Consider the following 14,788-nt stretch of genomic DNA (forward strand, 5'->3'; position numbering starts at 1 on the left):
TTTTCTTTTTAATTTTGTGTTATTTTGCGTTCCTCATTTCCTTGTCTTTTGTTTTTATACTCGTCCTTCTGTAGAGAAGTATTTTTTTTCAATTTTCACATTTTCATTGACTACTAGAACATTTTTTTTTTTTATATATAATGTGGTATGTCGTCATTGAACCGTCATTATTTAATTTTAAGTGATGATTACACTTAATGTTTCATGGTTTTCATAGCTTTTAATGACTTCCTTCCTAAATTGATTCTTTATTTAATACATTCGATAGATCCAGCATGTAACATTAAGAATTAAATAGTAAACCTAACATTACAGGTATAGGAAAACTACTAAAAGGTAGCATATGGGATTGAATTACAGTGTGTACTCACCAGATATAGCGAATCCGCTAGAGCCGACAGCAAGCGTGAGACATACCATGGCGGTGGTGGTGTTCCTTGTAATGCCAACTCCAAGAAGGAAGCACGCCTCCAACCCAAACCCTGTAATACATTCATGTATTCTGTATAGTTTATTTTTTTATTTTTTATATTATATTTTCAAAATTTTATGACATAAACATATATATACATATACATACAATGTACATGGGCGTCAATAATCGCCTTTAAATAATGTACTTACTATTCAAAATAATCTATCAAGTATCAGTATAAGTATAAATTCACATTTAAAAAAATAAACTTCCGGATATTCTTGTCCGTACTCTATTCTAATTAAAATTGTATTATAATTTAGTGTCTGATTTCCGGTTAGAGTCACGATGGTGAACAGACTTCGCACAAACGTTATTATATGGTAAATATTAGTATAAGAAATGCTTCGTATGGTATAACATCATCCAATTCAGCGAATTAAAGGGTCATGTTAGCGTTATAGTTCTAGAGTATGTGTTGATAATAGTCAGGGTATAATCTATTAAACAAAAACAGTTTCCTTTCCGACCCAAAACCTGTAATAGATCTTCTTGATAGTAAACCATGTAACAAATATTCTGTATAGTTAATTGTCTCTGGTCCAAACCCTATAATACATAGTCTGTATAGTAAATTGTCTCTGGTCCAAACCCTGTAATACATACATGTATAGTAAATTGTCTGGTCCAAACCCTGTAATACGTAGTCTGTATAGTAAATTGTCTCTGGTCCAAACCCTATAATACATAGTCTGTATAGTAAATTGTCTCTGGTCCAAACCCTATAATACATAGTCTGTATAGTAAATTGTCTGGTCCAAACCCTGTAATACATACATGTATAGTAAATTGTCTGACCCAAACCCTGTAATACATATTCTGTATAGTTAATTGCCTCTGGTCCAAACCCTGTAACACATACTCTGTAAAGTAAACTGTCTGACCCAAACCCTTTAATGCATTTTCTGTACAGTAAGTTTTCTGACCCAAACCGTTTAACAGATATTCTGTAAAAAAAATTGTCTGACCCAAACCATGTAATACTTTGACAAACATATATACAATTTTCTAATACCCATTACAACTTTATTCCCTTTTCCCATTTTCAATTTGAATTTTATAATGATTTAAGCTGATATGTTTATACAAATTATACTTATTCATGAACAATAATATTTATTAAATCAATATTTTACTAAATCGTGTTGACTAATAGATTATGAAGCTGACATCCATTCCTAGGGGATTATAGATCAATAGGGAATAACGATATATAACATATAAGATATATGGGAGAGGGTTGCTTTATAAAGACAATTTTGCGATAATCGTAGAAGGCCATACCTCCACAATTGAAGATTTTGCGGACCACGGTGGTAGAGAGAATGCCCCGCCGCCGAAGGAAGTCAGCAAGTTGGCCACCGAACGGAACAATGATAGCCATCACTAAATGGGGTAACGCAGATATCAACCCGCTCTACAACAAACAACATAAACAAATATATTACAGAAGGCAGAGAGTTTAACAGCTGTCAAAGATACTCATCAGTAATTAGTTTTGAGTGTTTTTTTTTAAACCATTGACATCACTTCTCAATCGACCTGTTTAGTTGACAACTATGAATGCAGTGTGATACCAACACCAGTCCGCCTCAGAGGTGATTAATATACAACTGTAACAATATACAGACTAGGCTCAACTTACATTTCTGTTCATATAGCGGACCGTTATTAATCGATGACTTTTTGTTTACAATACCACAGAAACTGACAATCTCTACCTCCGGGAAATAGTAATACTTTATTTGTATCTGGCAGACTTGTAATCGTTCTATTTTACAGTTAAACTTTAATATTGTCGACGTTTTCATTAGTTACCTGATTACACAGTGGCTGCTTTCGGAATGTTTCTTAACAATGCACATTAGTCTTATATGTCTTGACAGCAAGTAGGCGTTATGCATTTTAATTGACAGACAGATCAAAATAATCAAAATTTAATTGAAAATGAAGAGAGCCATTGTGATGAAATCACCAGCTTAATTAAAAAGTAAATACTCCATAGATTAAGAAAATTTAAAAAAGAAAACCAGAAACTTATATGTTAGATTCTAACAGACGCAAAATAAAAATTACTCAACTCCATACAGAGAACCTCGATAATCTGGTCTATGCATTTAGACACAAAACCGGTGTAAAGCGAAACCTCGTTGATTTAAAACAGTATAACACCTCGATACATAACTGGGGTTTGTATGTAATGAGGATTATAGCTCAATATTTCTGACAATAATATCTCCGATATGGACATCTGTTAAAGATATGAGTGACTTCTTTTTAAATAAGAAATTACAGTTATTTAAATATTTAGATAAAATTGTATCAGACATTTACGGCTGGCCACTGAGCACCATCGATTCCTCACTGTAAGTATGATAACTTTAATACAGGATATACTCAAGTTGACACTTACCTTTGTGACATCAAACTTAAAAACTTCATTAAAATACATTGGCTGACTAATGATGAGGAGATAGAATGTCCAGCTACGACAGAAGTTGGCTACTATAATGGCGTACACAGGCATGGAGGTGAAGAAGCTGAACCATGGTGTGTTCATATCCTGAAACGAAATGAATACCACGTCATCTTACAGACCCAACACACGAGAAAACACATCTCTCGCAAACCCGATACACCACATTTACTCAATGTTTTACTACATCGGAGGGGAATATTACGAAAATGTGAAAGGGTAAGAAGTGTGATATGGGTGCTATTTCGAATTACTGAATAAAAACAGTTTGGATGTTTAAATTACATATCATATATAACGTAATTATAACGTTAAATATATTAGTTGTTTAGTAATTACTTTATTATATTAGTTTGCTACTGACCCCTACGGGATTACAAGGGGTCAGTAACACCCAGACGAACAAACGAAATAAATTGCATTGAGTACCTTTATAAATTAAAAACACGACAGAACAAAGGTTAACTCCAAGCTCTAGTGAATGAATCAAAGACATTTTATTCCGAAGCGCGACAATAAAACGAAGTCATCCTCCCTTTCCGTACTGATGTGGCCGAGAGTCGATTGTCGGTACACGTGTAGAATTCGGAACTTTGTTATCATATCATAGAGCTCATATCATATCATAATAACTAAACAGGCTTCTCTGATATAACCTGCAGGAAATTTGTAGAATTCTGAATGTTATTATTATATTATAGAACTACAATGGTATTGTTACTGAACATATCCCTCTGATGTTCTACAATGGTATTGTAACTGAATAGGTCCCTCTGATGCTCTACAATGGTATTGTTACTGAACAGGTCCCTCTGATGTTCTATAATGGTATTGTTACTGAACAGGTCCCTCTGATGTTCTACAATGGTATTATTACTGAACAGGTCCCTCTGATGTTCTATAATGGTATTGTTACTGAACATGTCCCTCTGATGTTCTACAATGGTATTATTACTGAACAGGTCCCTCTGATGTTCTACAATGGTTTTATTACTGAACAGGTCCCTCTGAAGTTCTACAATGGTATTATTACTGAACAGGTCCCTCTGATGTTCTATAATGGTATTGTTACTGAACATGTCCCTCTGATGTTCTACAATAGTATTATTACTGAATAGGTCCCTCTGATGTTCTACAATGATATTGTTACATGTACTGAACAGGTCCTTCTGATTTTCTACAATTGATCGACTTTTATAGATGATGCTTACAAAAAAAACGACGAAAACAGTGATCAAATTGTAATTCAAACCACGAAAACAGTGATTAAAATGTAATTTAAACCACGAAAACAGTGATTAAAATATAATTTAAACCACGAAAACAGTGATCAAAATGTAATTTAAACCAAGAAAACAGTGATCAAAATATAATTTAAACCACGAAAACAGTGATCAAAATGTAATTTAAACCACGAAAACAGTGATTAAAATGTAATTCAAACCACGAAAACAGTGATCAAAATGTAATTTAAATCACGAAAACAGTTATCAAAATATAATTTAAACTACGAAAACAGTGATCAAAATGTAATCTAAATGACGTAAACTAAATACGTAACGTGTATTTTTTTTTTATATATAATTATGTTGTTTTATTACACGTTAATCTCAAGGATATATTTAGGATGGAAAAAAGAAGAACAAACATACAAACTGTTGCTGATATCTATAATTTACATGTACGCTTACACTAAAGTACAATGTATGTATACATATACGATTGAATGGCCCGCAGACAATTCCACATATAAATATTAGAGTTAGAACAATGAAGTTGTCTGGACATAACATTGACAGAATTATGCTTATTATTTATGGTCCGTTAATTTGACCATTTACTGAATTGCTTTACAAAATAATATAGTCCTGTTACACTGGTAAATTAACGTTTTTTTAACATTTCTCCACGAACACTTATTTGAATATGGTTTCTAGTTTATTTTCGACCGGATTACCTACTTTATTATTTTAATCCCAGCTCATCCTGTTTATTTCCACATGAATGGTGTATTTGGAGATGTCTAGTTATATGTATGCATCGTGGTAAGACCTCCAGACCAATCTAGAAACTACTCATGTGTGAACGTTGTTGGAAAAACAGATAGTTATCGCTAGGTTTTGTCGATAATGATGGTATTTTGATTGTCATGACCGTTCGACCGTTTCTTAAATTATGTGATCTTCGTATTAAGAGCTAATGCAATATTGAAAGTGCTCTATGTATATATTGAGCAGATGATAAGTCGATCGTAAAGCCTTACTGTGCTAGTCTAACCGACTCTTAAGTTCCGCGTGTATATTTCCGACAGAACATAGATAAAATGTTTCTGATGAGATAGAACAAGAAAAAATATACAGGGAAAATAACTTGTTATTGAAAAGTCTCCGGAAAGGTTCTTCCAACACAGATAATGTTCCGGTACAGAAGCCGAAAGCTTAATGTCATCTAATTCGTCTTTAGATATAATCTTGTCAAACGTAGAAGTTGTCGGAGAGGAAATACGTGACACGTCTATTGTTTCCTGTGTGATGTCTTATCGGTACCTCTCAATAGGTAGCGTTCTCCGTGAAAGAAAATCCAATTCTATTAAATGATTAAATGATCCCTCTGGTTGGTCTGTCGATCTGTTTCGAACCCAAAGTTAATGTGCTCAAAGTTTGAAAGCATATAGAGGCTAATGTTTAATCAATAAGGCACAGGGAAAACCATTAAGTAACAAAGGGGCACGGCGTATTCGGGATGAGGGAAAATCTAATTATTGACTAGACTTGTTTTTAAAGAGGAAAGTGCACTTTCGACCTATCAAATCAGCGAGATCCATTTGGAAAGACGTTCCACCTAGATGTCTACTACTGGCCAATCTGGCACTGTTTCTGTCGAACAATATGCAAACATTATATATTAGTACATACGATTGTGGAGATTCGGAACTACGCTGAATATAATAACATTAAGCACGACCGTAAGGAGGAATGATCATAACACACTTCCAGGACACTAGCAAGATTAAACAGACGAGCCTGTTCCCTGGTAGATCGATAATGAATGCAGATGTATGGATGTGTCCCTATTATATGTCTATAGTGTACTTGTTTACAGTACAGGTGATTTAAACATGTATTTCTATCAGGCTTAATGAAGATATCGTAATGTTTATAACACCAGTGTTATCATCTTTTATGTAAATGTGACATATTCATAATTGAAATAAAAGTAAATAAATTGAAAATTACCGAAACTGCGTGTTTGTAAATAACTGACATTATATGTATACAAGTTTGCAAGGATTGATTCACAGAAGAAATCCTATTTCTTACATAATAAGAACAGAAACCGATTACTATCCCTTGGGTTCATGCACCAGCTCGTCCAATAACTCCAAGTGGCGATTATAATATTGAGAACAGCTGACACCGACACAGAGTGAAAACAAAGTCAACTCTTCAGTCGACAGGCAGCGATGGTGGCGCCGATCCTCTGATGTATCTAATTGATCAGTGTTTCAATTTGACGTTTTAGTTGACAAGTCAGCACCAGGTATGCCCACCCAACGCAACGGTAATTGCTCTAATACTCTGTTGTATTTAATTCATTAGCGTGCTCATTGTTTTCATTTGAATGTTATTTCATTCCTTGATCAGAATTACCGTTTGATGCGCGAAGCCATTGTTGTGAATTCGGTATTTTACGCATAGTTCGTTCGAGAGATTCTCTATAGGGCGATAGAACTGTAGGGCATCTACTCAAATTGATATGAATCATTTGAAAACAACAATTTCTAACAGATTCTTGCAATATCTGGGCATGCATTTTGGTGCTGAAGAGTGTAAAAATGTGCTAATGCACATAGGAAAAAGCAAGGTATTCCGGGATATGGTCTATGTATATAGTGGACGACCGTTAAATTTTCTTTCATAAAAACCAAAGGTGTTTTCACATCACGCGTTTTCCCTCCCTACACAATTAACTCCCTCTACTAAGTTGATCCCTCTCGATAATGCAAATTGTGAGTAAAGATAACCTTTCTCTAGCGACACATGCTAAACCTTCTATAGGGAATGTACACGGGAACAGTGCCGTTAACGATGGGATGTGCACCTTAAGATAAATGTACAAGACTCACCTTACATGATGTCGATTCACCTATCGACGTTTCTATATATATCTTTTCTTCATTTGAGATATAAGGACTGTTAGATGGTCTTTCGAAAGAGAAAAACCACCATATAATAGACCAAACGATCCCAAGGACACCTAAATAAACCAGAACAAATAGAAATAATTACCAATCGGGACACACAGCTATGTATATGTTTGTAAATGTGCGAAACATTTTATTTTCGATGAAGACGGCTGCAAAGCTTAGAAACGTTACTGATGATCAACTATACTTGCCCTGTTAATTCTAGGATTTTCAGACATAATAAAAACAGTACGGGCGAACACACTTTTATCCAACTTCCGTTTATAAGTATAAAATGAAGGGCAAACAAATATTCATGTTAATTCTATGTAACAAGATAGCTGTGGAACATCAATATCTTAGTCAGTATTTAGAATATTGACTTATTAAAACATGTCTCACCAAAAACATAGAAACCCGCCTGCCACCCGAATTGTTTAGTGAGTATTCCGGAGAGTGGCATTCCCAGCACCGCCCCGGCGTACGAACCTAAAATTAGGATAACGTCAATGAATATTAATAGTTGTATGATATTGAACGTTTTAAGTTCAAGATAAAGAATATTTCTTAAGATAACGGAAGATAGATACGTCTTACACATCAATTCATAATTTCCCTTTATGATTTATTATTAATGCAATCAATTATCCTCATAACATATATCTTTAGATTGTGAGTTTGGCAATAATGAGACTTTTATAAATGTATTGTGATTACTGACTATAATTGTATAACATGTTACTATAACATTCATATTATACATCTTATTACATTAAAAGTACACACCTAGACTTAGTTCACTACAAGTGTCTTATGACTTGTACGTAGTATTTATATTAACATGACATACCGCAGAATGATATGGTAGCAAGCTTCGACCTCTCGAATGGCGGAGCCCAGTGTCTCCATATACCGTGACAGGCTGGGTAAGTGACACCCTGAAACAAACACGTCACATGTATTTAAATAATGGTCTGGAATATTCCAAATAAAAATACGACTATGATTCGATAGACCGCGTGACCCAGCTCCCATAAAATAACGGAGAAATAAACTAATTAAATAACAATCTTTTCATAAAAATCGGACAATGTCATGATTACGCTATTCCGCACGAACACGCGGCAATCTTTGCTAAACAATTAAAAAAGAGTTTCATAGTTTCATTGCAAATAGGCATTTACACATGTAAATAGTTTTGCAAGTTTCAACGAAAATTAGGAAATTCACAACAAATGAGCAAGTTCCAATGCATAGGAGTTAAAGAACTATGGAAGTATTTTCATCCGAAGCATACAAGGACGTCAGGACATGCGTTCCTTCTACGTGGTATAGGTGTGTGTGTATACATCATAAATAGTCGAGTTCAGTATTCTGCATAGCCGGAACTCATTATAAATAACATCAATGTCAAACATTCTACAATATGTGTCAAATACACTTTCGACATTAATGTGTATTGCTTTTATCTCAGTACCACTGATGATATGGCATTTTGGTTATTTTAATATTTACTTTTTTTACATTCTTTAAAGTCAAACACTACATGTCTTTTCCTATTCCCTAACCAATTCATCCTTTTCCTTTTCTTTTTTTTCTAATCAAATTAAAAGAGTTATCTGTTTTGTATCATACCGCAGACTTGTGTTTACACATACCTGTTCTTAATCAATAGAAGAAGGAGATACATTGTGAACTTATCGAAACACAGACAACACGTCAGAGAGTCTCACGTCATAAATATCGGAGATCACTGTCGAGCTGTATTTTGCCTATTCCATCTGCGTTGGTGCTCGCTACTTTGAAATTCAGACACGCACACACAACTATGAGGTAACGTGTGTCAGGTGAATATCGATAACCAATAATTGCCTTTTTAAGGACGTTTCCTCTTCATTACAGTTTTATGACGTGATTTGATAGCTGGTGTGTCTGATTATTAAACAGGTATTGACATTACCCATAAAACAAATGTCACGAGCCATGGCCTAATTAAACTTGTATCGGTTTCCATTGCTTTAGCGATTTCCTGATTGTATCGATTTACTGTTGGAAATACACCTGGAATATCAATTCATAAAATAAAGGGGCACTTGTCACGCAAAATGCAAATGTATTAATATAAGAAATGAAAATATAATACGTGGAAAATCGATATTTTGCTGGCATGAAAATATATAAAAAATACTGTTGTGTCTGTCTTTATCTGATAAGAGCGCTGTAATAATAATGGCTGTTCTTAAAACAGTCTTCTGAAGTTATTAAAGTGGCATGTTTTACATTTAAGAATAGTTACAATGTATGCTTAAAACACGCATATTAATTGGTTTAAACTTTATCTATTCAAGTAATGAAATACTTGTCATGAATAATACAAATCCCTAAGGAAACAAGTGCTGTGTACTTATATAAATCCTTCTCATCTTTCTAACAAACTAGTTTATTAATTTAAGTTGTCCGTTATAATAATGCTTGCGCCAAGAACATAATCAATCATTTAAGATGCTGACGGTTTCGTACTTAACGTTTACTATGTGTACACTCAAGAAAAGAAAAATCTAAATAAAGTAACCTGTTACAGAATTGATTAAAGCCAAAACACCAATCAATTACAATCAAAATAATCTGGTATCAAACGTTAACAGCCAAAACATCAATACTATTTGTAACAGTAACACGCAAACATTGACCAAATTAGTCTATTATAAACACGTCAACAGTTAAAACACCAATAATAATTTTCGAAAGCTCACGAAATAAGTTTTCAATTTCGCTTTGTGATTCAAAATAAACTTAGCCTTTAATAATTAAAGTAATCTGTTAACACATGAACCCATACGTATTAAAGTCGTCAGATACAAAATCGGTAACAGTCAAAACACCAATACGATTAAAAGAAGCACATTGAGCGCTTATTAAAGTAGCCTGCCAAAATAATGATTATAGACGAAACACCAAACTAAGTATAGCAGCCCGTGGTGACAATGGCGATAGTAAAAGTCCGTATTAATCTAAAAAGCGTGTTTTAAACAATGATTACACCAAAAGATACCTAACGTTTAGAGTATACATCATGTGTTCGTCATGGAAATTGAGGATAACTGGGGCTGCAAATACCTTTGTATTAATAAAACTTTATCAAATGAACACAAAGTACAAACACAGCGTGCCGATGAATGTGCATATGAGTGTTCGGTTAGATTTTTGTGTGTGTCAAAACAGCACTGCATACAATAGGTGTCATCACCCTGTGATAGAGAATACCATATACCAATAATGGAACCGATTGGTATTGTACAGGCGGCAGGCCTTGTCAGAATCAGACACGTTCACGTAAATACGTTGTCAAGAAAATGACAAAGACCGTCTGCGATTCTGTGCTGTGAATGCATTAATCTTAAATTATTAGAAATCTCCCCTGTGACTGAAAATATTATCGGAAAGGTATTGACAAGATAAACAGTGTAAGATATTTATATAAATTGAATATGTCATTGGCTATTGAAAAGTGTATTAATACGAAGCTGTAAATATATCAACGCTTCACTGACACGAACCGACCTCAGCACCCATCACTCTTTCGCGGCAGACAAAACTTCAATTGAATTGTCCTCATCTTCTTGTCACAAAGCAATCTGATGTGACTTCTGTCCCTGTCGGCACTAAGATATTAAGTGTTGGGAGAGATTGACTGTGGACCTGAACTGGCCACCGTGAGGCAATCTTGGATATATCTTCCTAGTGCAATATTGTCTTTCACGAGTGCCATGAAGGGGCTCTGGGCCTGCTACCATCACGGTATTAATTTTCTTACTGACATGGTTATCGCAGAAAATGAACCATATCGGTAATTGATTGAATGTAGCGGAATGTATTGGTTCATCTGTGCCAATACCAGTGCTCGTCCTTTGAGAGCCTTTTATAAGTCACATAGCTATCATGATGAGTTTGTGATTAAAAAAGTCCTATCAGCCACGTCTCGGGTATGATATCCTTGGAATGAACGATACACAGTCCAATATTGTATTTGTAAACACTTATTGCTTATCAACGTATTTAGCTTTCTATATTTAGAATATGACAAGTTTAATTGTACTATCTTATTATTAGGTATCGTACTGAATTTTTACAAGAGTAGCATCTAAGATTTAAGCAGTTAATATGAATTGTTTACTACCTCTGAGATCATTTGGTGAGCGGTACACACGTTATAGGTCAGGGAAAGCATTTCATCATTCCTCAAGCGTGTTAATATCGTGTTCTATTTTACTAGTTTAAATACATATTTCTATATCCGTTTCTTTCCTAAAATCGTCTAGTTTGAGAGTCCTAATAGCATTCGTTTGCTCGTATTGAGCGTATTTAGTATACTACAATGAGGAACCGCCGTTTTTCTATGTCCGAACGTATTTCTAATGCCCTGTAAATATGTCTCCGGTGCCCGATGTTGGGAGTCTGTATACATGTATTGTTATTGCTTCCCTGTAATTATATTTCACACAAATAATTCTAAGAAAGGTTTAATTTAATGTCTTCGTTTATCTTTTTGGCATTGAAAAGCAAAGCTTTGGGCTTTCTTAAATTCTTAAAATAGAAAATAAACTGAATTTACTTTTATTCGTTTACATCACTAAAAGACTATCACTTATTCTTGAACAAGTTTTTCTTTTTTTTTTAAATAATTGGCGTTATTTATCGGTATGAGCGACTCTACCATAAATTTGTGATTCTGTTTGAGGACAAAACACAACGTTAAGNGACTATACCATAAATTTGTGATTCTGTTTGAGGACAAAACACAACGTTAAGTGTATACATTGTTTATCTGCGTTTCGTCTTATTTCTACTGCACACCTTTGTATCCGATATGTCATTCCGTTTTAGCAGTTCCAAATCCTATATGGAGATCGTTTCCATAAAGTATTGCTCACTGCACAAACATGCTTTATTTTATCCCCTCAACACGTCTACCTTAAACACGTAAACCATGGACAAGTGTGTGTAACCCCAGCAACAGAGGCACATTTAATCAAGCTGTTCGACAAAGGAAATAAATAATTACATTAATTCATCTCTTTACTCCTGTGATCATTAAAAATTTACTTGATCTGTATTGGCGAGAGCGATTCCGTGATTATCCCGAGCAGGTTGGGCACGCTATGTTAACAGCTAAATGTGAATGCATGGTTATGCTTGTAGCTACACTGGTGCCAACACAGACCTAGGACAAAGGCAACAGAGGACACGTCGACGGGCCATGGTGCATGTATATCTTGAAGGAATGTGCAATTGTAAACAGCAATGACATTAGAATGTAATACCTGAACCAAAATGTTCTGCTTTTTATATACTGCATATTTTGTAGTACAAGAAATGGCTTTTAAAGAGAAATGAAACTATATTTATCTTAATGAATTTTTAACCAAGTTGGACAAGTTAAATTCGGGTTGTTTAACGTTGAATAAGTTAGAGATAGATTAAGTGATTTGTGAATGACCTTCACCCTCTGGTCTTACCTCGACGAGTCCCTGAAGGATCCTGACCGCCATGACCAGTCCATAGTGCACCTGAGCAGCCCCAGGCAACAGGAGATTGAGAAATGCGGAAACACCAATGGCCAATCCAAATATCCTGTAAAGTGAAAAAGTCAAACGTCAGAATAAGGTTATCGACTTTCTTATCAAGTTTTTCATATTGGTTAAAAATGCATTGTACGTGTACATATTATTGCAAAATGCAAACACCACGGAAATCTCTATGCATATGCACGTACTACATGTAGTAATAAACAGTAGAATATCCCTGCCGATATTTAAATGATATGACATGTAAAATAAGCATAAAATGTATTAACACGTTCTCCTCTAATAACATGTATAAAGCATAGCATAAGGTGACTTTATGTATCCGTGCTATACATGTTTATCCATGGTTTACTTCTAAAGATGATGTCAGACAACAGCAGATTTATGATAAAATAACGGAGATCAATTATTGATGAGCGTATATGAAATACAGTTCAATAGAAAGCAGATTGGCAGCAATGATTGAAAAGATTGAATACAATCACAATACTAATTGTTTTGATAATATATCCTATCGTCATTTAAAAAATTCATGAACATTTATTTCTTCTTTTTCAGGAGTTTCCATCCATGTAAATCTCGCTTTGTTTATATATACTGTAAGAGTTACGAATCTAAAGAATATACAGATACATTTTGCATTTTGTTTTTGAGTTTTTTAAAGAACAACTATAAGCTACATACTAATGGTATTTTTGTACCAAAAGATAGCAAAACTTTCTTCAGAATATTTTTGATAGATAGTCTTCAACAAAATAAAACGGCTTAATTTTATTTTGAGACAGTTAACACGTCACTCAATATGTTTACATCTGTAAAAAAAATATGTTTTCTTTGTCTTAATATATCATAGTTAAGATCAAGTATATATAATTTATAAAAGGTAACTAAGCCCATCGTACTTAGGTTTTGCTCCTCCAACCTCAACAAAACATATATGCAAAGGAATTCGATTTCTAATTTCCGGAGTAGCTTTTCCTTAATGAATAGACAACACATTCTCATTACTGCATTCATGCAAACACGCAATGGTGATATATTGCTTAGCAAAAATTACCAAGGAATTGTAAGCATATACGTGAGTATATATCTTTTTGTGTTTCAGATTAGTATATCTGGTATATAGATATCGACGGTCCGTACGCTTGACTGCAACCAGAAACAGACTTATACAAATGTATATATTGTAATGTATTGTATGTTAGGAAACAACAAATGTATATATTGTAATGTATTGTATGTTAGGAAACAACAAATGTATATATTGTAATGTATTGTATGTTAGGAAACATGCAGGTGAACATGTAAACGTAGAAAAATAATGTAAGGAAACAAATAACACATTATCAATGTTCTAAGGTTTTTCATTTCGTTGGTTTATTTATTTATATTTATTTTTCATAATCAACTAAGGCTAAATATTCTATTCCATATTTGGATCTTGTTAATGAGTCAAGTTACTTTTGGACAAGCGATATCGTGTCAGAAATTTTACTAGTGGTGCCGTGTTAAAATACTTGTTTACTAATGTTGTCGTATAAGAACACATGTGGTGTTGTGTTAGAAGATCTATCGACTAGTGGTGGTTGGTGTCATGATTAAACTCTGTGACGGGTGTTTTCGTGTCGTGTCAAAATACAGATAATCAAATAGTGTCGTGTTGCTTGGTAATTTGGGGAATTATGTCGTATCAGGTCACCTATCTGCTAGTGGTGTCGTGTCGTGTTAGAATACCTGATAATTTTGGGAATTATGTCGTACCAGGTCACCTATCTACTAGGGGTGTCGTGTCGTGTTAGAATACCAGATAAGTTGGGGAAGTATGTCGTACCAGGTCATCTATCTATTAGTGGTGTCGTGTCGTGTTAGAATACTTGATAATTTGGGAAATTATGTCGTACCAGGTCATCTATCTACTAGTGGTGTCGTGTCGTGTTAGAATACCAGATAATTTGGGAAATTATGTCGTACCAGATCATCTATCTACTAGTGGTGTGATGTCGTGTTAGAATACCTGATAATTTGGGGAATTATGTCGTATCAGGTCACCTATCTACTAGTGGTGT

General features: G+C 34.3%; 1 protein-coding gene across 3 annotated transcripts in view; it reads right to left on the reverse strand.

The window, feature by feature from the left end:
* The window catches only part of LOC110441482 (vesicular glutamate transporter 1-like), a 49,826-nt gene that overhangs the window by 8,217 nt on the left and 26,821 nt on the right, over positions 1 to 14,788 (reverse strand). For all 3 annotated transcript variants that reach the window (XR_002461875.1, XM_021484644.1, XM_021484643.1), the window contains 7 exons: positions 12,654 to 12,768; positions 7,988 to 8,075; positions 7,540 to 7,626; positions 7,078 to 7,208; positions 2,889 to 3,038; positions 1,760 to 1,892; positions 372 to 482 (listed from right to left, as the gene is read on the reverse strand). Coding sequence is in view for 2 of the 3 variants with exons in the window: in XM_021484644.1 (XP_021340319.1) it covers positions 372 to 482; positions 1,760 to 1,892; positions 2,889 to 3,038; positions 7,078 to 7,208; positions 7,540 to 7,626; positions 7,988 to 8,075; positions 12,654 to 12,768 (815 nt within the window). In the remaining variant the exon portion in view is untranslated. The remainder of the gene's footprint in view (positions 1 to 371; positions 483 to 1,759; positions 1,893 to 2,888; positions 3,039 to 7,077; positions 7,209 to 7,539; positions 7,627 to 7,987; positions 8,076 to 12,653; positions 12,769 to 14,788) is intronic.

This window comes from Mizuhopecten yessoensis, unplaced genomic scaffold (genome assembly GCF_002113885.1).
Source record: "Mizuhopecten yessoensis strain PY_sf001 unplaced genomic scaffold, ASM211388v2 scaffold715989, whole genome shotgun sequence".
Lineage (NCBI taxonomy): Eukaryota > Metazoa > Mollusca > Bivalvia > Pectinida > Pectinidae > Mizuhopecten > Mizuhopecten yessoensis.